The following is a 26,382-nucleotide window of genomic DNA, read 5'->3' as shown; positions in this document are numbered from 1 at the left end:
ACCAGTACTGTACCCCAGTGTTATACAGTGACAGACCCATCCCCACCAGTACTGTACCCCAACAGTGTTATACAGTGACAGACCTGTCCCCACCAGTACTGTACCCCAGTGTTATGCAGGGACAGACCTGTCCCCACCAGTACTGTACCCCAGTGTTATACAGTGACAGACCCATCCCCACCAGGACTGTACCCCAGTGTTATACAGTGACAGACCCATCCCCACCAGTACTGTACCCCAACAGTGTTATACAGTGACAGACCTATCCCCACCAGTACTGTACCCCAGTGTTATACAGGGACAGACCTGTCCCCACCAGTACTGTACCCCAGTGTTATACAGTGACAGACCCATCCCCACCAGGACTGTACCCCAGTGTTACACAGGGACAGACCTGTCCCCACCAGTACTGTACCCCAGTGTTATACAGTGACAGACCCGTCCCCACCAGTACTGTACCCCAGTGTTATACAGCGACAGACCCATCCCCACCAGGACTGTACCCCAGTGTTATACAGTGACAGACCTGTCCCCACCAGTACTGTACCCCAGTGTTATACAGTGACAGACCCATCCCCACCAGTACTGTACCCCAGTGTTATACAGTGACAGACCCGTCCCCACCAGTACTGTACCCCAACAGTGTTATACAGTGACAGACCCGTCCCCACCAGTACTGTACCCCAGTGTTATACAGTGACAGACCTGTCCCCACCAGTACTGCACCCCAGTGTTATACAGTGACAGACCCATCCCCACCAGGACTGTACCCCAGTGTTATACAGTGACAGACCTGTCCCCACCAGTACTGTACCCCAGTGTTATACAGTGACAGACCTGTCCCCACCAGTACTGTACCCCAGTGTTATACAGTGACAGACCTGTCCCCACCAGTACTGTACCCCAGTGTTATACAGTGACAGACCTGTCCCCACCAGTACTGTACCCCAGTGTTATACAGTGACAGACCTGTCCCCACCAGTACTGTACCCCAACAGTGTTATACAGTGACAGACCCGTCCCCACCAGTACTGTACCCCAGTGTTATACAGTGACAGACCTGTCCCCACCAGTACTGCACCCCAGTGTTATACAGTGACAGACCCATCCCCACCAGGACTGTACCCCAGTGTTATACAGTGACAGACCTGTCCCCACCAGTACTGTACCCCAGTGTTATACAGTGACAGACCCGTCCCCACCAGTACTGTACCCCAGTGTTATACAGTGACAGACCTGTCCCCACCAGTACTGCACCCCAGTGTTATACAGTGACAGACCCATCCCCACCAGGACTGTACCCCAGTGTTATACAGTGACAGACCTGTCCCCACCAGTACTGTACCCCAGTGTTATACAGTGACAGACCTGTCCCCACCAGTACTGTACCACAGTGTTATGCAGTGACAGACCCATCCCCACCAGTACTGTACCCCAGTGTTATACAGTGACAGACCCATCCCCACCAGTACTGTACCCCAGTGTTATACAGTGACAGACCCATCCCCACCAGTACTGTACCCGTGTTATACAGTGACAGACCTGTCCCCACCAGTACTGTACCCCAGTGTTATACAGTGACAGACCCATCCCCACCAGTACTGTACCCCAGTGTTATACAGTGACAGACCCATCCCCACCAGTACTGTACCCCAGTGTTATACAGTGACAGACCCGTCCCCACCAGGACTGCACCCCAGTGTTATACAGTGACAGACCTGTCCCCACCAGGACTGCACCCCAGTGTTATACACTGACAGACCTGTCCCCACCAGTACTGTACCCCAGTGTTATACACTGACAGACCTGTCCCCACCAGTACTGTACCTCAGTGTTATACACTGACAGACCTGTCCCCACCAGTACTGTACCCCAGTGTTATACAGTGACAGACCCGTCCCCACCAGTACTGTACCCCAGTGTTATACAGTGACAGACCTGTCCCCACCAGTACTGTACCCCAGTGTTATACAGTGACAGACCTGTCCCCACTAGTACTGTACCCCAGTGTTATACACTGTCAGACCTGTCCCCACCAGTACTGTACCTCAGTGTTATACAGTGACAGACCCATCCCCACCAGGACTGTACCCCAGTGTTATACAATGACAGAACTGTCCCCACCAATACTGTACCAGTGTTATACAGTGACAGACCCATCCCCAACAGTACTGTCCCCCAGTGTTATACAGTGACAGACCCATCCCCACCAGTACTGTACCCCAGTGTTATACAGTGACAGACCCATCCCCACCAGTACTGTACCCCAGTGTTATACAATGACAGAATTGTCCCCACCAATACTGTACCAGTGTTATACAGTGACAGACCCAACCACACCCCAGTACCATACCCCAATGTTATACAGTGACAGACCAATCCTCACAACTGCATATCCCAGTCTTGTACAGTTTCAGTACTTGAGAATTACTACATCTGGCAAGTATACAGACTCTAGGTACAGGTAAACAACTATGTACCGTTGGTGCACACTCTACTAGTCACAATTCTAAACCCTTTGTAAGCTCCACCTTACACAGGTAGGGAAAGAAATATGGGCACTGTTTCGGATAGGGGAGAAAAGCAGTCACTGTACACAGGATCTGCTGAGATGAAGCTTGTGCTGATCAGAATGTAACTCTGATTCTTCCTTCTCCAGACACTTTCACCCATTTCAGGAAGCACCAGGTAGCTGATCCATATCTATAAAGGTCTCTGATTGATTAAGCAAAGGCTCAGCCTAGGGCAACTAAGCTTTTCCTCAGGCTTAAAGTATCTTTTACTGTAGAGAACAGAAATAACTGATGAAGATTTGATGGTTTCTCCTCATCTCCAAGCTGTTCAGCTACCTTGCAACTAATCACATTGTTGTTAGTTGGCAGAAGGACTATGTCAATGATAACTGCCCCCTCATGCACAAACCAACCAGCTCAATCTCCACTTGTGTACACCCCACAGCCCCAGCTCATCTGCAAACTGCACTTTAACTCCCACTTCAACGAGCAGCTATGTACGCAGTTATTACACCAAGTCAGGTTAGCTGCTTCCAAAACCTGCTGTAATCCTTCAAAAATCCATGATTTTTAAACTCATCCTTTACCTATTTCAGTCCATAATCAAAAGTACAGAAAGATTAAAAGCCACGGTCTTTAAAGTGTCGGACCTGGGTCTAAAGATATTGTTCCATAGTCTATTAGTGACAGAGCCATCCCATCAACACTGTACCCCCACTGCTAAACAGTGACAGATCTGCCCTCACTAGTATTTTATCCCACTATGATACAGACACTGGTCTGACCCCATGTACCCTGAACATCAATGTTATACATTCCAAACATATAAACAAGGAACAGGAATTGGCCATTAAACCCATTTTAATTAATCCATTTGTGGGATGTGGGTATCTCTGGCTGGCTAGCATTTATTGCCTGCCCCTAGTTGCTCTGAAGGAAGTGGGGGTGCGCTGCCTATTTGAACTGCTGCAGTTTACCTGCTGTGGGTTGTCCCACAAATGCCGTGAGGGAGGGAGTTTCTGGATATTGACCCAGCAACAGTGGAGGAATGGTAATATATTTCCTAAGTCAGGATGGTAAGTGGCTTGGAGGGGAACTTGCAGGGGGTGGTGTTCCCATGCACCTGCTACCCTTGTCCTTTTAGACAGAAGTGGTCGTGGGTTTGGAAAGTGCAGTATGAGGATCTTTGGCAAATTTCTGCAGTGCATCTTGTAGATATTACTGAGTGTTGATGGTGGAGAGAGTGAATGCAGTGCCAAATAAACCAAGTGCTTTGTCCTAGATGGTCTCAAGCTTGGAGCTGCACTGATCCAGGCAAGTGGGGAATATTCCATCACTCTGCAGACTTGTGCCTTGTAGATGGTGGACAAGTTTTGGGGAGTCAGGAGGTGAGTTACTCGTCACAGTATTCCTAGCCTCTGACCTGCTGTTGTAGCCACTGTGTTTATGTGGTAAGTCCAGTTAAGTTTCTAGTCAATGGTAACCCCCAGGATGTTGATAGTGGGGGATTCAGTGATAAAACACCATTGTATGTCAAGGGTTGGTGGTTGGATTCTCTCTTACTTGAGATGATCACAGCCTGGCATTTGTGTGGAAAAAATAGTACTTGCCACTTGTCAGCCCATGTTTGGATATTGTCAGGTCTTGGTGCATTTGAACATGGCCTGCTTCAGTATCGGAGGAGTCACGAATTGTGTAATCATCAGCGAACATCCCCACTTCTGACCTTATGGTGGAGGGAAGGTGATTGATAAAGCAGCTGAAGATGGTTGCACCTAGGACACTACCTTGAGGAACTTGTGCAGAGATGTCCTGGAGCTGAAATTACTGAATCCAACAACCACAACCATGTTCCTATGTGCGAGGAATGACTCCAACCAGCAGAGAGTTTGCCCCCTGATACCCATTGATTCCAGTTTTGCTAGGCCTCCTTGATGCTGCACTCAGTCAAATGCAGCCTTGATGTCAAGGGCCGTCACTCTAATCTCACCTCTTGAATGCAGCTCTTTTGTCCAGGTTTGAACCAAGGCTGTAAGAGTCGAAGAGTGTGGTGCTGGAAAAGCACAGCAGGTCAGGCAGCATCCGAGGAGCAGGAGAGTCGACATTTCGGGCAAAAGGAATGCTGGTGAAGGGCTTTTGCCCGAAACATAGACTCTCCTGCTCCTTTGATGCTGCCTGCCCTGCTGTGCTTTTCCAGCACCACACTCTTTGACACTGATCTCCACATCTGCAGTCCTCACTTTCGCAAGGCTGTAATGAGGTCAGGAGCTGATTGGCCCTGGCAGAACCAAAACTCAGCATCACTGAGCAGGTCATTGCTGAGCAGGTACTGCTTGACACCTGTTGTTGACACCTTCCATCACTTTACTGATCGAGAGTAGACTGATGAGGCGGTAATCTTCTGGGTTGGATTTGTCCTGCTTTTTGTGTACAGAACGTACCTGGGCAATTTTCCACAATAAAGGGCAAATGCCAGTCTTACAACTGGACTAGAAGAGCTTGGCTAGGAGAGCAGCAAGTTCTGAAGCACAAGTCTTCATTACTAGTGGTTAGCACTGCTGCCTCACAGCGCCAGGGACCCAGGTTCGATTCCAGCCTCAGGTGACTGTCTGTGTGGAGTTTGCACGTTCTCCCCGTGTCTGTGTGGGTTTCCTCCGGGTGCTCCGGTTTCCTCCCACAGTCCAAAGATGTGCAGGTTAGGTGAATTGGTCATCTTAAATTGTTCGTAGTGTTAGGTGCGTTAGTCAGAGGGAAATGGGTCTGGGTGGGTTACTCTTCGGAGGGTCAATGTGGACTTGTGGGACCAAAGGGCTTGTTTCCACACTGTAAGGAATCTCATCTAATCTACTCTGATCGCTGGAAAGTTGTCAGGGCCCATCACCTTTGCAATATCCAGTGTCTCCAAGCAGTTCTTGATATCATTTGAAGTGAATCGCATTGGCTGAAGACTGTTATCTGCAATGCTGGGACCACTTGATCCTGCTTCAGCATTTGATAATATCACAGCTGATCTGATTGAAACCATAAATTCACCTTCTTACCTAACCCAATGAACTTTCACCTACAGAGCATGAATCTATCTACTTCACCATAAAAATATTTGAAGAGTCTGCTTTCATGATCATTTCAGGAAGAGATTTGCAAAGACTCATGAGCCTCAGCTAAAACAGTTTGCATCATTTCTGTTTTGAAAGGGTGACCACTGATTTTTACACAGTGACTCTTAGTTTAGATTACCCCTCAAGAGGAAATATCTTGTCCCCATCTATCTTGTCAAGAAACTGCATGATCTTTATGTTTGAATCAAGTCACCTGGCCAAAGCAAAAACCCACAGGCTTGGGAATGGTTTATGTTCCAGCTAATGGGGACAAAGAGACTGAGGGGGAAAACTGAAATATGACAGTAGGCTTGCAGGGAACATACAAATCAATAGTAGAAGCTTCTATAGGAATGTGAAGAAAAAAAGATTAGTGACGACAAATATCAATCCCCTACAGTCAGAAACAGGAGAATTTATAATCAGGAACAAAGTCATGGCAGCCAATTAAATACATACTTTGGTTCTATCTTCACAAAGAAATACAAATACACCCAAAAATGTGGGAGGAGGAGTAGGGCAGAGTTATTGGAAGAAATTAATATTAGTCATTAAATGATATTGGGGAAACTAAACTGGATTAAAGGAAGATAATTCCCAAGGTCTGTTAAATTTCATCCCAAGATACTTCAGGAAGTAGCCTGGAAAACAGCAGCTAGTGTTATCTTCAAATTTCTACAGACTCTTGATCAGTTCCCATGGATTGGTGGGTGGCTAATGTAACTCCACTATTTAAAACTGGAGGGAGAGTGAAAACAGCAAACAGCAATGGGAAAAATACTACAATCCATTATAAAAGATGGAATTAACTAAACACTTGGAAGTTGTGACAGGATCAGATACAGTCAGCATGGATTTACAAGAGGAAAGCTGTGCTTGACAAATCTGCTGGAATCTTTTGAGGATGTAACTAGTCGTGTGGTTAAGGGGAGCCGATGGATTTTGGATACTTGGATTTTCAGAAGGCTTTCTATAAGAGGTTAGCACGGAAAATTAAAGCACATTGAATGGAAGGTCATCTACAGGAATGGATTGAGAACTGGTTATAGCAGACAGGAAATAAAGAGGAGGAATAAACGGGTCTTTTTCCAAGTGGCAGGCAGTGACAAGTGGGATTCCACAGGGATCAGTGCTAGCAACCTAGCTATTCACAATGTATATTAATGATGTGGATGAGGAAACGAGGTGTCATCGCTCCAGGTTTGTAGATGAAACAATGCAAGAAGGAGGCAGAGAAGCTTCAGTGTGAAATGGATGAGTTAAGTAAGTGGGAAAATTTACATGGCAGATACAATATAATGTGAATAAATTTGAGGTTATCCACTTTGGGAACAAAATCAGGAAGGTGGATTATTATTTGATTGGCAATAGATTGGGAAAGGGGGGGTGCAATGAGTCCTGAGTGATTTTATACACCATTCACTGAATGTAAGGATGCAGGAACAGCAAACTATGAAAAAGGCAAATGGTATGTTGGCCTTCACAACAAGAGGATTTGAGTACAGAAGCAGGGATATCTTGCTGCAATTATACAGGGCCTTGGTGAAACATATCAAATACAGTTTTGGTCTCTCTATCTGAGGAAAGCTGTTGTATGGAGGGAGTGCAACAAACTTTTTCTGAACTGATCTTTGAGATGGTGGGACTGATAAACGGTGAGAGACTGGATCAGTTATGATTAGATTCACTGGAATTTAGAAGAATTAGAGGGATCTCAGAGAAACCTTCGGGGGGGTTTAAACGAATTTGGCAGGGGGATGGGATCCGGACTTGTAGTCCAGCAAGTAGGCTAGCTGTTTGTCAGGATGTCCAAGAATGTAGGGAGGCTGTGGAGAAGGTAGCACTGACAGGGAATACTTGCGCACACAGAGATGGGTTCAAGTGCGTATACTTCAACGCAAGGAGTATCAGAAATAAGGTCGGTGAACTTAAGCGTGGATCGGTACCTGGGACTACAATGTTGTGGCCATCACGGAAACGTGGATAGAAGAGGGACAGGAATGGTTGTTGGAGGTTCCTGGTTACAGATGTTTCAGTAAGATTAGGGAGGGTGGTAAAAAAGGAGGGGGGGTGGCGTTGCTAATTAGAAATGGTATAATGGCTGCAGAAAGGCAGTTCGAGGGGGATCTACCTTTGGAGGTAGTATGGGCTGAAGTCAGAAATAGGAAAGGTGCAGTCACCTTGTTGGGTGTTTACTATAGGCCCCCCAATAGCAGCAGAGATGAGGAGAAACAGATTGGGAAACAGATTTTGGAAAGGTGCAGAAGCCACAGGGTAGTAGTCATGGGCGACTTCAACTTCCCAAATATTGATTGGAAACTCTTTAGATCAAGTAGATTGGACGGGGCGGTGTTTGTGCAGTGTGTCCATGAAGCTTTTCTAACGCAGTATGTAGATTGTCCGACCAGAGGGGAGGCCATATTGGATTTGGTACTCGGTAATGAACCGGGACAAGTGATGGGCTTGTTAGTGGGTGAACATTTTGGTGATGGTGACCACAATTCTGTGACTTTCACCTTGGTTATGGAGAGAGATAGGTGCGTGCAACTGGGTAGGTTTTACAATTGGGAGAAGGGTAATTATGATGCTGTAAGACAGGATCTGAGGAGCATAAGTTGGGAGCATAGGCTGTCAGGGAAGGATGTCATTGAAATGTGGAACTTTTTCAAGGAGCAGATACGACGTGTCCTTGATATGTATGTACCGGTCAGGCAGGAAAGAAATGGTCGTGTGAGGGAACCTTGGTTGACGAGGGAGGTTGAATGTCTTGTAAAGAGGAAGAAGGGGGCTTACATAAGGTTGAGGGATACAGGATAGCCAGAAGGGACCTGAAGAAAGGGATTAGGAGAGCTAAGAGAGGGCATGAAAAATCTTTGGCGGATAGGATCAAGGATAACCCAAAGGCATTTTACGCGTATGTGAGAAACATGAGAATGACGAGAACGAGGGTAGGTCCGATCAAGGACAGTAGTGGGAGACTGTGTATTGAGTCGGAAGAGATAGGAGAGGTCTTGAATGAGTACTTTTCTTCAGTATTTACGAACGAGAGGGACCGTATTGTTGAAAAGGAGAGTGTGAAACGGACTGGTAAGCTAGAGGAGATACTTGTTAGGAAGGAAGATGTGTTGGACATTTTGAACAACTTGAGGACAGACAAGTCCCCCGGGCCTGACATGATATATCCTAGGATTATGTGGGAAGCAAGACAGGAAATTGCAGTACCATTGGCAATGATCTTTTCGTCTTCACTGTCAACGGGGATGGTACCAGGGGACTGGAGAGTGGCGAATGTTGTGCCCCTGTTCAAAAAAGGGAATAGGATAACCCCGGGAATTACAGGCCAGTTAGTCTTACTTTCGTGGTAGGCAAAGTAATGGAAAGGGTACTGAGGGATAGGATTTATGAGTATCTGGAAAGACACTGCTTGATTAGGCACAGCCAGCACGGATTTGTGAAGGGTAGGTCTTGCCTTACAAGTCTTATTGAATTCTTTGAGGAGGTGACCAAGCATGTGGATGAGGGTAGAGCAGTGGATGTAGTATACATGGATTTTAGTAAGGCATTTGATAAGGTTCCCCATGGTAGGCTTATGCGGAAAGTCAGGAGGCATGGGATAGAGGGAAATTTGGCCAATTGGATAGAAAACTGGCTAACCGGTCGAAGTCAGAGAGTGGTGGTAGATGGTAAATATTCAGCCTGGAGCCCAGTTACAAGTGGAGTTCCGCAGGGATCAGTTCTGGGTCCTCTGCTGTTTGTAATTTTTATTAATGACTTGGATGAGGGAGTCGAAGGGCGGGTCAGTAAATTTGCAGATGATATGAAGATTGGTGGAGTTGTGGATAGTGAGGAGGGCTGTTGTCGGCTGCAAAGGGACTTAGATATGATGCAGAGCTGGGCTGAGGAGTGGCAGATGGAGTTCAACCCTGCCAAGTGTGAGGTTGTCCATTTTGGAAAGACAAATAAGAATGCGGAATACAGGGTTAATGGTAGGGTTCTTAGTGAGGTGGAGGAACAGAGGGATCTTGGGGTCTATGTTCATAGATCTTTGAAAGTTGCCACTCAGGTGGATAGAGCTTGTAAGAAGGCCTATGGAGTATTATCGTTCATTAGCAGAGGGATTGAATTCAAGAGTCGTGAAGTGATGTTGCAACTGTACAGGACTTTGGTTAGGCCACATTTGGAGTACTGTGTGCAGTTCTGGTCGCCTCACTTTAGGAAAGATGTGGAAGCTTTGGAGAGGGTGCAGAGAAGATTTACCAGGATGTTGCCTGGAATGGAGAATAGGTCGTACGAGGATAGGTTGAGAGTGCTAGGCCTTTTCTCATTGGAACGGCGAAGGATGAGGGGTGACTTGATAGAGGTTTATAAGATGATCAGAGGAATAGATAGAGTAGACAGTCAGAAACTTTTTCTCCAGGTACAACAGAGTGTTACAAGGGGACATAAATTTAAGGTGAAGGGTGTAAGGTATAGGGGAGATGTCAGGGGTGGGTTCTTTACCCAGAGAGTGATGGGGGCATGGAATGCGCTGCCTGTGCGAGTGGTAGAGTCAGAATCTTTGGTGAGAAAGTGAGGTCTGCAGATGCTGGAGATCAGAGCTGGAAATGTGTTGCTGGAAAAGCACAGCAGGTCAGGCAACATTCAGGGAACAGGAGAATCGACGTTTCGGGCATAAGCCCTTCTTCAGGGCTTATGTCCGAAACGTCGATTCTCCTGTTCCCTGGATGCTGCCTGACCTGCTGTGCTTTTCCAGCAACACATTTCCAGCTCAGAATCTTTGGTGACCTTTAAGCGGCAATTGGATAGGTACATGGATGGGTGCTTAAGCTAAGACAAATGTTCGGCACAACATTGTGGGCCGAAGGGCCTGTTCTGTGCTGTATTGTTCTATGTCTATGTAAACCTGTAATATTCTAACAGCACAGACACAGGGGACTGGGAGTCCAGAACCAGGGGTCACAGTTTTATTCTTTCATTACCACCCAACTCCTTCAAAAAATGGAAATAAATCATCTGCTTCTTGCTCATCAATCAGCTGCTTCTCAGAGAAAATGTTTTCTCTTGTGGATAGAACAAGAATGAGGGGACATGGTTTAAAAATAAATAAAGAACAAATAATTAAAATGTAGATGAGGAGATTTTCTTTCAATTAGATTAGCCCCAGTCTTTACTAAATAAGCAGATTGGAGGGACTGAGTGACCTACTCCTGCTCCTAGTCCATGTGTTCTTCTTGTTCCACAAGACAACCTGGGCCTTAGTTTCTTTCTTTCAAAATTCATTCCCTGCCACACCATAATTTCCTCGCGCATTCCCCAACAGACTCCCACACCCCCCAAACTCCTCCAGCCTTTTCCAATGCTCTTAAGGCAAGTTTAAAATGCATGATGATAGGCTTAAGACCAGTTATAGCACTGCATAACATCCAAAAACTCTATACACTGTACACTGTTCAAGTAGAGCAGGGCAAGAAGGTGGGAATCAATCTGAGCTGGTTGGACACATGAAACTCTAAAGTCAGGTATGTCAGACTTTTCACATTTAGTTCAGAAATTTTATTATTCTTTGATAAACAGCAACAAATACAGCACTTTGGGAAACAGAAGTAATTTGTTTTTGGCAGTCTGGACTGAGTGTCTGGAAGGAATAAAATTAAGTCAACAGCAAGATTATTGGAGAATCAAAGTTAAAAATCACACACCAGGTTATAGCCCAACAGGTTTAATTGGAAGCACTAGCTTTCGGAGTGACGCTCCTTCATCAGGTGATTGTGGAGGGCTCGATTGTAACACAGAATTTATAGCAAAAATTTGCAGTGTGATGTAACTGAAATTATACATTGAAGAATTGATTGTCTGTTAAGCCTTTCATCTGTTAGAATACAGTGATAGTTTCACTTCTTTCATGTGTAAATCACAAAACCCTTTTTTTAAAGTTGCATTCTCGGGTTAGCTGTTAACAATGGTGATAGCTAGACAATGTGTTGAACATATTGTCTAGCTATCACCATTGTTAACAGCTAACCCGAGAATGCAACTTTAAAAAAAGGGCAGGTTATAGTCCAACAGGTTTAATTGGAAGCACACTAGCTTTCGGAGCGACGCTCCTTCATCACCTGATGAAAGCTAGTGTGCTTCCAATTAAACCTGTTGGACTATAACCTGGTGTTGTGTGATTTTTAACTTTGTACACCCCAGTCCAACACTGGCATCTCCAAATTAAAAAAAGGGTTTTGTGATTTACACATGAAAGAAGTGAAACTATCACTGTATTCTAACAGATGAAAGGCTTAACAGACAATCAATTCTTCAATGTATAATTTCAGTTACATCGCACTGCAAATTTTTGCTATAAATTCTGTGTTACGATCGAGCCCTCCACAACCACCTGATGAAGGAGCGTTGCTCCGAAAGCTAGTGTGCTTCCAATTAAACCTGTTGGACTATAACCTGGTGTTGTGTGATTTTTAACTTTGTACACCCCAGTCCAACACCGGCATCTCCAAATCAAGGAGAATCAAGACATTGATAGCATAGCTTTACACATTATAAATATGAACACAGGACTTTAAAATGGGAAGCTGACAAAAATGCATGAAAGTTTTGTGGACAGAGGATTTTAATTATCACAGATTCTAAACAAAGCTCTCTTTTGACATCTATACACCATAACTCTAAAGCTGAGCACTATATTAACTGAAGGAAAACTGCTCTCTGGTTCCTGGTCTCTCCTCATATCTGATTGAGGTAGTGATGCATTTCCCACACACCAGACGTCCTTCTATCTCTACAGTGTAGCTACTGCATACTCATGTTAATGTAGTGAACGGACCAGGCAAGAACCCATTGGGAGAGTCTTCGGCCTTGCTTTCAAGGGAGAATGGTGGAATACGAACATCAAGAGGACTCCGATTGGCTCTCTCAAAGCAATAGGAACCCCTGTGGAATGCAGAGACAAAGTCAGCCTCTGGACATGGCTCCTGGCTACCTACATGGCTCCTGGCAACAGTGTGAAGGGAGGAGGAAGGGGATTGACTGGGATCTATTCCTAACTCCTTCTGATAACATTAGCTTCCTCGACAGCTTCAGGTAATGAAAAATTCTCTGTGAATCAAACATCTTTCAAATAATATATCTAGCATAGGAACATAAAGTCATAGAGCTGTACCACATAGAAACCCTTTGGAACAATTAAACCGTGCCGACCAGCTATCCTAAATAAATCTAGTCCCATTTGCCACTAAACCCTCCCTATTCAAATACCCATCCATATGCCTTTTAAATGCTGTAATTAGATCAGACTCCACCACTTCCTCTGGCAGCTCATTCCATACACGCACCACTCTCTGTCTGAAAATGTTGCCCCTTATGTCCCTTTTAAAATCTTTCTCTCCTCACCATAAACCTATGCCCTCTATTTCCTCCACCTTGTGGAAAAGAACTTGTCTATTCACCCTATCCACGCCCCTCATGATTTTATAAACCTCTATGAGGTCAGCCCTCAGCCTCCAATACTCCAGGGAAAATAGCCCCAGCCTGTTCAGCCTCTCCCTTTAGCGCAATTCCTCCAACCCTGGCAACATCCTTTTAAATCTTTTCTGAACACTTTCGAGTTTCACAGCATCTTTCCGATAAGAAGGACACCAGAACTGAATGCAGTACAGGCTGGCCACCATATCTGCAGATCTGGCTTCCACAGTTTCAGTTACCTATGGTTTACCATGGCCCAAACATTTTACAAGGAACGATCCCGAACCAGGGACCAGGGGCTGCCAGGAAGGTTAGTGTCCCATTTCAATGAATAGGTTCATGACTATCAGCGGTAGATCTTGGAACGGGGGGGACTACTCTATTCCAAACGTGGCCTTACCAATGACCTGTACAGCTGCAACATGACCTCCCAACTCCTACACTCAATATTTTGACTAATGAAGGAAAGTATACCAAACACCTTCTTCACTATCCTATCTACCTGTGACTCCACTTTCAAGGATCTATGAACCTGCACTCCAAGGTCTCTTTGGTCAGCAACACTCCCTAGGACCTTACCATTAAGTGTATAAATCCTGCTCTGATTTGCTTTTCCAAAATGCAGCACCTCACATTTATCTAAATTAAACTCCACCTGCCACTCCTCAGCCCATTGGCCCATCTAATTAAGGTCCTATTGAACTCTGAGGTAACCTTCTTCGCTGTGCACTACACCTCCAATTTTCGTGTCATCTGCAAACTTCCTAACTATATCTCCTATGTTCACATCCAAATTATTTATATTAATGACAAAAAGCAGTAGACCCAGCCCCATTCATGTGGCACTCCACTGGTCACAGGCCTCCAGTCTAAAAAGCAACCCTCCACCACCACCCTCTGTCTTCTACCTTCGAGCCAGTTCTGTATCCAAATGGTTAGTTCTCCCTGTATTCCGTGTGATCTTACTTTGCAAACCAGTCTCCCATGGGGAACCTTGTTGAACGCTTTACTGATATTTATGTACGTCACATCTACTGTTCTGGCCTCATCAATCCTCTTTGTTACTTCTTCAAAAATCTCAATTCAGTTACTGAGACACAGTTTCCCATGATTCCTGAAGAAGGGCTCATTCTCCTGCTCCTTGGATGCTGCCTGACCTGCTGCGCTTTTCTAGCAACACATTTTCAGCTCTGATCTCCAGCATCTGCAGTCCTCACTTTCTCCACAGTTTCCCATGCATAAAGCTAGGCAGACTATCCCTAATCAGGCATTGCTTTTCCAAATACATGTAAATCCAATCCCTCAGGATTAGCTCCAACAACATTCCCACCACCGACGTCAGGCTCACTGGTCTATTGTTCTCTGGCTTTTCCTTACCACCTTTCTTAAACAGTGACACCATATTAGCCAACCTCCAGTCTTTCAGCAGCTCAACTGTGGCTATCGATGATACAAATATCTCAGCAAGGGGCTCAGCAATCACTTTCCTAGCTTCCCATAGTTGTAGGGTACACCTGATCAGATCCCAGGGACTTATCCACAGTTATGCATTTTTAGACATCCAGCACCTCCTCCTCTGTAATATGGACATTTCTCAAAATGTCGCTATTTATTTCCTCACATACTATATCTTCCACAGTAAACATTGATGTGAAATACTTGTGTACTATCTCACCCATATCCCATGGTTCCACATGTAAGTGGCCTTGCTGATCTTTAAGGGGCCCTCTATGTTCTATACTCTCCCTTGTTACTCTTTTATCCCTGATGTATTTGTAGAATTCCTTTGGATTCACCTTAACTCTATTTGCTAAAGCAACCTCATATCCCCTTTTGCCCTCCTCATTTCCCTCTTAAGTATGCTCGTACTGCCTTTATATTCTTCTAGGAATTCACATGGTCCCTGCTGTCTATTACTGACATATGTTGCCTTCTTATTGTTGGCTGATGGCAAATCATCCCAAAGGTACTTCACAGGAGTATCAGAAAAGAAACTTTTGTGCTGACTAGAAAGAATCTGAGCACCACTCCTTGATGATCAATGACATCACTACCGCTGAATTCTCCACTATGATCCTCCTGGTAGGTTACTACTGACCAGAAACTGAACGAGACCAGTTGCACCAAATACTTGAAATACTTGCAAGTGTTTTCAATATTTTATTCATGGCCGAGAAGGACAGATTTTTAATCAATAAGGGAAGTCAAGAGTGATATGGAAAAGACAGAAAAATAAGTTGAGGATTAGCAGATCAGGCATGATTTTTTAATGAATGGCTGCGCAGCGTCAAAGGGCTGATTGGCCAATTTCTGTTTCTACATTTAATGGGTCTTATGATTGTTATTTAAAAAGGAAGAATGTGCAGGCAGGAACATTTCTGTCAATCCATCACTGCCTGTGCAGGCAGGAACAGATTCACAGCATTGATGGAACCTTGGAGCAGCCTGCCTTGCTTAACAAACATAAACATGATCCTTTAATTGCTAATTTCTTGTAGCATGTGGAACAAGGGGCAGTCAAGCTGAATTAAACAGATGCATTTCAGTAGCAACTAGATAGGTATGAGGGACTGTAGACAGATATGCTGAGAAGGATAGGAGAAACTTGTAGAGAGCATGGGCCAGCACGTACCTGTTGCATTGAATCGCCTGTTTCTACCTTTATATGTTCTGTTTATACTGGACAGCAATGAAAGAAAGGATATGCGTACGTGGGGCCTCATCTGCAGGTGAGGATAGGGTGATAATGCCATATCGAGGACTCCCTTCAATGAAACATTAACATCCCTCAGCTGTGGGGTGGCATTTAAAGTCACCAGAATTGTAGCAAAGCTCCAAGGGTTGGAAAACATGGATAAACTAAATAAAACAGGCTTATATTTCTGGAATATGAGAGATAAAGCAGTGATCTAATGTTTTTAGAAGTTTGAAAGGAATTGATAGTATAGACAGAAATGAGCCAGGCCATTCAAGAAAGGGGTTTGGAAACCCTTCTTTATGAAAGGCTGGTAGCAATTTGAAACTCTCTCCCTTATGCTCCACTCTTTCCTCTCCCCTTTCTTTATTCAAATCAAACATGCGGGATTCACCTTTCCTTTTCCCTCCCGTGCTTTTAAGCCTCAAATTGAATCAATTAAATGGCAGAATAGATTCAAGAGGTTGACTGGCCTCCTCATGCTATTCAGGCAAGAAGTAGCCCACCCTGGCAGACTGCAACTTAAGGCACCCTCATCCTTTCTATTCCTATCTCCAATTTATTTTCCAATCCTTTCCCTGATCTTAATCCTTGTCTCTACCCACCAGCAGATTAAATCTCAGCAAGTTACTGAATATACATGAACAGCTGGGAATAACCTCACTAAACAGCACTGAGGAGGAGTAAATGGGCTGCGGAAATTGGGCTGGATTACAAAGAAAACATAAATTTACACATTGAGGATTAAGAAATCATGGAATGGTCAGTGCACAGTTAATATTTTATACAGGTTGTACTCATGGATTGAATAGAAAAACATCAAATAAAACCGTGAACAGATGTTAAAAAACAGATTTGGATGATTCAAATGATGGAGGATGGAATAAATGAAGTTTAGAGGTTGACACACATTGCCCGGTGAGTAGGCGCCATTCAGCTGCTACTAGGGAGGGACCAGCCAGCAATGTGGGCTATTGAAGTGAACCTACAGTCTGCAGCTTTAATTAGGAACCAATGGTATGGTAACATTATTTCATACATTTCAAACATTAGAAGGAGGACAAGCACCTCACCTTAATCACCTCAATCAACTTATCAATTACATTCTCAAATTAAATGATAGATTCACAGAACTTACAGTACAGAAGATAGCCACTTGACTCACTGTATCTGTATTGACTCCCAAAAGGGCTACCCAGCAAGAACCATTCTCCAGCCCTCTAAATTCATTTTCAAATATACATCCAGCTCTCTTTTGAAACCTTGTATGGAATCCACCTGTGTCATCACATCTTCTGTGCTCCTGTATAATCAAGTCATGTCACCTGAGTGCTAGTTTTGGACATGTTTACTGATCAATACAAATGCCTGGAAGCAGCTGTACCAAATCATTCTTTCCTCTCCTCATCCCACTGTTACCAACTGCCCTATTCCCAACACAGAATGACTAAGCATCACTAAGTGTCCCAAGGTAGACTAACACTCCGAAGCATCTTACTGAATGATTAGCACTTATTCAACAATTGTCTTACTTGACTGTTAACTATGTTAATTAATTGTCTATTGGGACACAATGCTGTTTTACACTGGCACTAATAGTACTTCGTGTCTGGGCCAGTTTCAGCTAGCAGCAGAATTATAAACCCTAAAGCACTGGGACCTGTAACCCAATGGTAGGATCATTGAGGAAGTTTAATGTTGCTGTCAACAACAAAAGGAAACAAATAATCAACATTTTGTCTTGATGTAGTGCCTTTACATAGATCCCAAATACTTTACAGGAACATTATCAATCACGAGATTCAAGCAGACCAAAACTTGGTCAACCATATAGGTTTTAAAGAAGGATCTTATAAGAGGTTGGAGAAAGAGCCTACAGAGGTTTAGGGAGAGAATTCCAAAGTTAGGGCCTTGGCATTTGAAGGCATGGCCACCATTGGCAGAAGGATTAAACTCATCGATATATAAGAGGTCAGGATCAGGGGCATGGAGGTTATGGGAGAAAGTGAGGACTGCAGATGCTGAAGATCAGAGCTGAAAATGTGTGGCTGGAAAAGCACAGCAGGTCAGGCAGCATCCAAGGAGCAGGAGAATCGATGTTTCGGGCACGAGCCCTTCTTCAGGAATGAGGAAAGTGTGTCCAGCAGGCTGAGATAAAAGGTAGGGAGGAGGGACTTGGGGGAGGGGCGTTGGAAATGCACTAGGTGGAAGGAGGTTAAGGTGAGGGTGATAGGCTGGAGTGGGAGTGGGGGTGGGGGCGGAGAGGTCAGGAAGAAGATTGCAGGTTAGGAAGGTAGTGCTGAGTTCGAGGGTTGGGACTGAGACAAGGTGGGAGAAGGGGAAATGAGGAAACTGGAGAAATCTGAGTTCATCCCTTGTGGTTGGAGGGTTCCTAGGCGGAAGATGAGGCGCTCTTCCTCCAACCGTCGTGTTGCTATGGTCTGGCGATGGAGGAGCCCAAGGACCTGCATGTCCTTGGTGGAGTGGGAGGGGGAGTTGAAGTGTTGAGCCACGGGGTGGTTGGGTTGGTTGGTCCGGGTGTCCCAGAGGTGTTCTCTGAAACGTTGTGCAAGTAGGCGAACTGTCTCCTCAATACAGAGGAGGCCACATCGGGTGCAGCGGATGCAATAGATGATGTGTGTGGAGGTGCAGGTGAATTTGTGGCGGATATGGAAGTGTCCCTTGGGGCCTTGGAGGGAAGTGAGGGGGAAGGTGTGTGCGCAAGTTTTGCATTTCTTGCGGTTGCAGGGGAAGGTGCCGGGAGTGGAGGTTGGGTTGGTGGGGGGTGTGGACCTGACGAGGGAGTCACGGAGGGAGTGGTCTTTTCGGAACGCTGAAAGGGAAGGGGAGGGAAATATATCCCTGGTCGTGAGGTCCGTTTAGCGGAAATGACGACGGATGATACGATGTATATGGAGGTTGGTGGGGTGGTCCTCACTTACCACCCCACCAACCTCCATATACATTGTATCATCCGTCGTCATTTCCGCCACCTCCAAACGGACCCCACGACCAGGGATATATTTCCCTCCCCTCCCCTATCAGCGTTCCAAAAAGACCACTCCCTCCGTGACTCCCTCGTCAGGTCCACACCCCCCACCAACCCAACCTCCACTCCCGGCACCTTCCCCTGCAACCGCAAGAAATGCAAAACTTGCGCACACACCTTCCCCCTCACTTCCCTCCAAGGCCCCAAGGGACACTTCCATATCCGCCACAAATTCACCTGCACCTCCACACACATCATTTACTGCATCCGCTGCACCAGATGTGGCCTCCTCTACATTGGGGAGACAGGCCGCCTACTTGCGCAACGTTTCAGAGAACATCTCTGGGACACCCGGACCAACCAACCCAACCACCCCGTGGCTCGACATTTTAACTCCCCCTCCCACTGCACCAAGGACATGCAGGTCCTTGGACTCCTCCATCGCCAGACCATAGCAACACGACGCCTGGAGGAAGAGCGCCTTATCTTCCCCCTAGGAACCCTCCAACCACAAGGGATGAACTCAGATTTCTCCAGTTTCCTCATTTCCCCTCCCGCCACCTTGTCTCAGTCCCAACCCTCGAACTCAGCACCACCTTCCTAACCTGCAATCTTCTTCCTGACCTCTCCGCCCCCACCCCCACTCCAGATATCACCCTCACCTTAACCTCCTTCCACCTAGCGTATTTCCAACGCCCCTCCCCCAAGTCCCTCCTCCCTACCTTTTATCTCAGCCTGCTGGGCACACTTTCCTCATTCCTGAAGAAGGGCTTATGCCCGAAACGTCGATTCTCCTGCTCCTTGGATGCTGCCTGACCTGCTGCGCTTTTCCAGCAACACATTTTTGGTTCAGTAGTTATGTCTGGCAGCCGAAGTGAAGTGCTGGATGAGACTTTTTCAAGCATTGTGAGAAGACAGGCGAGAATGTGAGACGGTTTGGCAGCACAAATGAAAGATCGGAATTGCTGGTGTCATTCTCAACAATCTAACTGTAGTGAGGATAATAAAAATGAAAAATTGTAGATGTTCCAAATCTGAAACAAAAACAGAAGGTGCTGGAAATAGTCAGTGTGTCTGACAGTATCTGTACAGAGAAAACAAAGACAAAGCATGTGACACATTAACTCTATTTCTCTATGCACAGATGCTGTCAAACTTGCTGAGTTTCTGCAGCACTTTCTGTAAATGTAGCAAGTGTTGGCTTCCTTTCTGGCTCACAAACCATACGATCCTTTGATATCACTATACATGGCCCTTTTGCAGTCAACATCCAAATCGCAGAGTGTTAGTTTTCACCAATGCATTAAAGACACTGAGCTCCACTGCACTATCACCCCTCTCACCTCCTCCACTTATCCAGTTTCCAGTTCTCGATGAGATATCCATTCTTCCGATTATGTTTTGGGGAAAGACTGAAGTCAGTGTTTTCAGTCCTTATGCCAAAATCTTTCCTTTAGCAACCAACTCCAACTTTCTCTGAAACCAGTCTGTTCACAACCTTGATGTCATACCTGACTCAGATATTCAGGTCATCAGCAACAACACACTGTAAATTGACCAACTATCTCCATATCTGCTAAAACCTAACTCTAACCCTAGCTGCTGCAGAAAACATGATTACCTTTGGACTTAAAATCATAGAATTTTACAGTACAGAAGGTCATTTGACCCATCACGTGTGTACCGGCTCCCGAAAGAACTATCCAGCTAGTCCCATATTCCAGCCCTGTCTCTGTAGCCCTCTAACTTCAGCCCTTTCAAATACATACCTGGTCTCTTTGAGACGTCCTAAGGATCTACCTCCACCACTCTCCCAGGCAGTGTATTCCAAATCCTAACAGCTCTGAGTAACAAAGTTTCTCCTCATCTTACTCCAGCTGTCTTGCTGATAATCTTGAAATTCGGACCTCTAATTACTGACATAAATTATACCTGCAGTATATTGGAATAGTTTTGAAGAAGGGTCACCAGACTCAAAACTCTGCTTTCTCTCCATAGGTGCTGCCAGACCTGCTGAGCTTATCCAGCAATTTCTATTTTTGGTTCTGATTTCCAGTATCCACAGATTTTTTTGGTTTTATTTCAATAGATTGCTGGCTGGTCCAGCCTCCATAAATCTGAGATAATTAAAATTCTGCTTACACCAATCGGATGAAGGTGTTAAATTGGGAAAGGCCAACTATACTTGAATTAGATAAGAGTTGGAGAATGTGGATTGGGAGCTGCTGTATATGAAGGGAAATCCACACCTGACATGTGGGGTGCTTTTAAGGACCAGTTGATTGGAGTGCAGGTCAGGTACATTCTTGTGAAAATGGACAGGAATGGCAGGATTTGGGAATCTTGGACGACAGGGGAAATGGGAACCTTGGATGACAGGGAAACTTATCAGCTTAGTGAAAAGAAGCAGCATACCGAAGGTCTCGGCAACTAACAACAAAGTCCTTGAAGAATATGGAAAGGAGCTCAAGTTGTGGGTCTAAATAAGGATTAGGGATTGGCGCAGGCTTGGTGGGCCGAAGGGCTTGTTCCTTTGCTGTATTATATTGTGTATGCCCCATTCAATTATCAGCCCTGTGCTCTCTGGCCCACACTGGTTCCTTGACAAGCAACGTTTTGACTTTCAAATTCTCATTGTTATTTTCAAATCATTTTGCGTGATTATACATTCCTCCGGGTGCTCCAGTGTTCTCCCACAATCCAAAGATGTGCAGGTTAGGTGAATTGGCCACGTTAAATTGCCCATAGTCAGTCAGAGGTAAATATAGGGTAGGGGAATGGGTCTGGGTGGGTTACTCTTCGGAGGGTTGGTGTGGACTTGTTGGGCCGAAGGGCCTGTTTCCATACTGTAGGGAAGCTAATCTAATTTAAAAACATCTCATTGTTATAAAACAAGATTTGACACAGACAATCTGTGGAAGTTCTTTGGGATATTTTATAATGTCAACAGTAGCACAGAAGTCAGCTGTTGTAGTAATAGTGATTTAACAATATTTCAGGCGTGTCGTAACAAAAAGGCAATATGGATTCTCAATAAATAAATGCTGTAGAATTCAAGCAGCACAGTACTGCATACTGAACTACCTGATGTGGGGATTCAACATGCTTACTGAAAAGCAACACAGGTGGCTTAACAAGGAGGTAATAAATGTAAGTTTTGCAATCATCCATGGATACAAATAGCCAGAAAAAATATTTTGGTATCTTTACTCCCTTATGCTAAAACTGCACACATGCAGGGATAAATGCAATAACGGGGAGGGCCCCAATCCTCACTTCAATTTCATGAATCCTGGATATACATACGTGCACACCCCGAACAACAGTGGCACCCAGTTCGTAATCAGCAGTTGGAAATTGATATTTCTCTTCTTGATCCAAGGAGCCATTGTGGCCACTTTGATCCAATTCTCCCATCTCATCTGAACTAACTCAGCAAACACTAACTGGAACCCTCCTGCTCTGTACAGCTCAGCTTCTCACTGCTTAATTATTAATGATCTATCATAGGAGCAGGCCATTCTCACCAAGTACAGTTTATGTTCTCTGGATATTTGATCGGATGTCAGGATTGATGACCATCTGATGTCTCACTATGTGGGTCTGGAGTCACATGAAGACCAGAACAAGTTAAGGATGACAGATTCCCTTCCCTGAACTTGACAGGTTTACACAATAATTAATAATTATATTGATTGATATATGTGGTACTATTAATGAGACTAATTTCATAGTCCAAACTTTTAAAATTAATTTTATTAATTTAATTTTCAACAGCTGTGGTGGGATTTACACCAGTGACCCCAGGACATTAGCCTGGACTTCTGGAATATGATGACACCACCTCGACAGGCCACCTCTCCAGTATATGCTTGTGCCGAATCACATCTATATTTCAGGAAGTCTGCATAATGTAGCAGATACTGAGCGAGGCAAAGTCATGATTGCGGAACCAATCTTAATACTAGAGTTAACAGAGTACTCACCACATGTGACCGCTGGGAGCCTGCAGTGAGACGTGGCTGCTGTACTGAAATGCAGGCTGCTCCTTTGACAAAACTGGTTCCTGAACAGAGACAAATATGCATTAGTTTTTTAAGTAAGAATATGGCGGAGGTGATATTTGTGGATGACAGGCTTTGGGAAGCAACATGAGTAGACATGAAACCACAACCATCTGATGTAGGAGCGACGCTCCGAAAGCTAGTGTCCTTCCTGTTGGACCATAACCTGGTGTTGTGTGATTTTTAACTTTGTACACCCCAGTCCAACACCGACATCTCCACATCATGAATAGACTTGGGTGGGAATAATCTTCAGTAGGCAAAATAATCTTGCACTTTTGAAAGACATTTTCTTGCCTTCTGCTTAAAGGCAGCACATATTCAAATAATGCTTCTCATGACCAATAGCTGGATCTAAGTAGTTTGCAGCAATATAGTAGCTACTGCTTAATGCAGAAAACACAGAAACTAATTAGATTAGATTACTTACAGTGTGGAAACAGGCCCTTCGGCCCAACAAGTCCACACCGACCCTCCGAAGAGCAACCCACCCAGACCCATTCCCCTACACCTAACACTACAGCCAATTTAGCATGGCCAATTCACCTAATCTGCACATTTTTGGACTGTGGGAGGAAACCGGAGCACCCGGAGCAAACCCACGCAGACACGTGGAGCGGTGTTTTTTTTCTCTTCACAGAAAGAGCGGGAGCAGCAGGGGGAAGTGACGAAGACCAGAGGGGCAGCCGGGAAGGAAAGCAGTGAGTATAAATACTCACCCTTCGACGCCAACAGTCACTTTGAGTGCGAGCAGCAGCTAAGGTAAGACAGTTTGTTTTAAAATTACTTACCGGTAACGGGCAGCGGTGTTTTTTTTTCTCTTCACAGAAAGAGCGGGAGCAGCAGGGGGAAGTGACGAAGACCAGAGGGGCAGCCCGGTAGGTTTTTTTCCCTTAAAAGCGCGCAGGAGAAGAACCCGAGGCACTACAGAGGTAGTGTCTCCCACCCGCCCTCCTCCTCTAACCTAAATAATAAGACCTGTTGTGGTAAGTAGGTAAGTGCTGCATTTTGCTTGTTGTATTCTTTAGACCCAGTTTTTTTTTAAAAAAAGGTTACTTTCAGAGGGATGGCAGTGAAGGCAGTGCAATGTTCCTCTTGCAACATGTTTGAGGTGAGGGATGCCATGAACGTCCCTGCTGATTACACTTGCAGGAAGTGCACCCATCTCCAGCTCCTCCAAGACCGTGTTAGGGAACTGGAGCTGGAGTTGGATGAACTTAGGATCATTCGGGAGGCAGAGGGGGTCATAGATCGGAGCTTTAGGGAAGTAGTAACTCCAAAGATGGCAGATAGATGGGTGACAGTGAGGGGGACTGGGAGGAAGCAGCCAGTGCAGGGACCCCCTGCGGCCGTTCCCCTCAAGAACAAGTATACTGTTTTGGATACTTGTGGGGGGGGACGACTTACCAGGGGCAAGTAACGGGGCTCAGACCTCTGGCACGGAGCCTGTCCCTGTTACTCAGAAGGGAAGGGTGGAGAAGAGCAGAGCAATAGTTATTGGGGACTCGATAGTTCGGGGCACAGATAGGTGGTTTTGTGGGGGCGAGAGAGACTCACGTTTGGTATGTTGCCTCCCAGGTGCAAGGGTACGTGATGTCTCTGATCGTATTTTCCGGGTCCTTAAGGGGGAGGGGGAGCAGCCCGAAGTCGTGGTCCACATTGGCACCAATGACATAGGTAGGAGGAGCGCTGAGGATGTTAGGCAGGCTTTCAGGGAGCTAGGTTGGAAGCTCAAAGTTAGAACAAACAGAGTTGTTGTCTCTGGTTTGTTACCCGTGCCACGAGATAGAGAGTCGAGGAATAGGGAGAGAGAACAGTTAAATGCGTGGCTACAGGGATGGTGCAGGAGGGAGGGATTCCGGTATTTGGATAACTGGGGTTCTTTCTGGGGAAGGTGGGACCTCTATAAACAGGATGGTCTGCACCTGAACCTGAGGGGCACCAGTATCCTTGGTGGGAGGTTTGCTAGTGCTCTTGGGGGGGGGGGGGGGGGGGGAGTTTAAACTAACTCTGCCGGGGGATGGGAACCCAGACTGTAGCTTTAGGGTGCAGGACCTGGAGTGTAGGGAGGTTAGGAACATAGCATCAATTTCAAAGGAATTGAAAGTGTGCCTGTAAACAGGAAAGTGGTTTGAAGTGTGTATACTTCAATGCAAGAAGTATACGAAATAAGGGAGGTGAACTTGCAGCGTGGGTTGGTACCTGGGACTTCGATGTTGTGGCTATTACGGAGACATGGGTAGAACAGGGACAGGATTGGCTGTTGCAGGTTCCAGGGTTTAAATGTTTTAGTAGGGTCAGAGGTGGGGGTAAAAGAGGGGGAGGTGTGGCATTGCTTGTCAAAGATAGTATTACAGCTGTGGAAAGGACGATGGATGAAGACTCGCCATCTGAGGTAGTTTGGGCTGAGGTTAGGAATAGGAAAGGTGAGCTCACCCTGTTAGGAGTTTTTTACAGGCCTCCTAATAGTCCTAGAAACATAGAAGAAAGGATTGCGAGAATGATTCAAGAGAAGAGTGTAAGTAATAGAGTGGTTGTTATGGGGGACTTTAACTTTCCTGATATTGATTGGGAAAGCTATAGCTCAAGTTCGTTAGATGGGTCAGTGTTTGTCCAATGTGTGCAGGAGGGTTTCCTGACACAATATGTAGATAGGCCAACAAGAGGTGAGGCCATACTGGATTTGGTTCTGGGTAACGAACCAGGCCAGGTGTTAGAATTAGAGGTAGGTGAACACTTTGGGGACAGTGACCACAATTCGGTGACTTTTACTCTAGTGGTGGAGAGGGATAAGTGTGCACTACAGGGCAAGAGTTATAGCTGAGGGCAGGGAAATTATGATGCGGTGAGGCATGACTTAGGATGTGTGGCTTGGAAAAGTAAGCTTCAAGGCAAGGGCGTAATTGATATGTGGAGCTTGTTCAAGGAGCAACTATTGAGTGTCCTTGATAAGTATGTACCCGTCAGGCAGGGAGGAAAGGGTCGTGTGAGGGAGCCGTGGTTTAATAAGGAATTGGAATTCCTTGTTAAATGGAAGAGGGCGACCTATGTAAAGATGAGGCGTGAAGGTTCAATTGGGGCGATTGAGAGTTATAAGGTAGCCAGGAAGGACCTGAAGAGAGAGCTAAGAGCAGCAAGGAGGGAACATGAAAGGTCCTTAGTTGGTAGGATTAGGGAAAACCCTAAGGCTTTCTATAGGTATGTCAGGAATAAAAGAATGACTAGGGTAGGAATAGGTCCAGTCAAGGATAGTAGTGGGAAGTTGCGTGTGGAGGCTGAAGAGATTGGGGAGACACTGAATGAATACTTTTCGTCAGTATTCACTCAGGAACAGGACATTGTTGTCAATGTGAATACTGAGTCACAATTAAGTAGAATGGATGGCTTTGAGGTATGTAGAGAAGAGGTGTTGGAAATTCTGGAAAGGGTGAAAATAGATAAGTCTCCTGGGCCTGATGGCATTTATCCTAGGATTCTCTGGGAAGCAAGGGAGGAGATTGCAGAGCCATTGGCCTTGATTTTTATGTCCTCGTTGTCTACAAGAGTAGTTCCAGAA

At 45.4% G+C, this 26,382-nt stretch overlaps 1 protein-coding gene across 4 annotated transcripts in view; it reads right to left on the bottom strand.

The window, feature by feature from the left end:
- The window catches only part of poldip2 (polymerase (DNA-directed), delta interacting protein 2), an 85,296-nt gene that overhangs the window by 12,952 nt on the left and 45,962 nt on the right, over nucleotides 1-26,382 (bottom strand). For 2 of the 4 annotated variants that reach the window (XM_043718045.2, XM_087977130.1), the window contains exon 10: nucleotides 22,749-22,828. In XM_043718045.2, coding sequence (XP_043573980.2) covers nucleotides 22,749-22,828 — 80 coding nt within the window. Of the gene's footprint in view, nucleotides 1-12,055; nucleotides 12,548-22,748; nucleotides 22,829-26,382 lie in introns of those variants that run through there. The other 2 variants (XM_087977128.1, XM_087977129.1) reach the window with 2 other exon arrangements.

Source organism: Chiloscyllium plagiosum, unplaced genomic scaffold, assembly GCF_037043375.1.
Source record: "Chiloscyllium plagiosum isolate Xiang-an unplaced genomic scaffold, Cpla_swu_hap1 HiC_scaffold_31, whole genome shotgun sequence".
Lineage (NCBI taxonomy): Eukaryota > Metazoa > Chordata > Chondrichthyes > Orectolobiformes > Hemiscylliidae > Chiloscyllium > Chiloscyllium plagiosum.
This window is presented reverse-complemented; position numbering and strand designations above follow the sequence as displayed.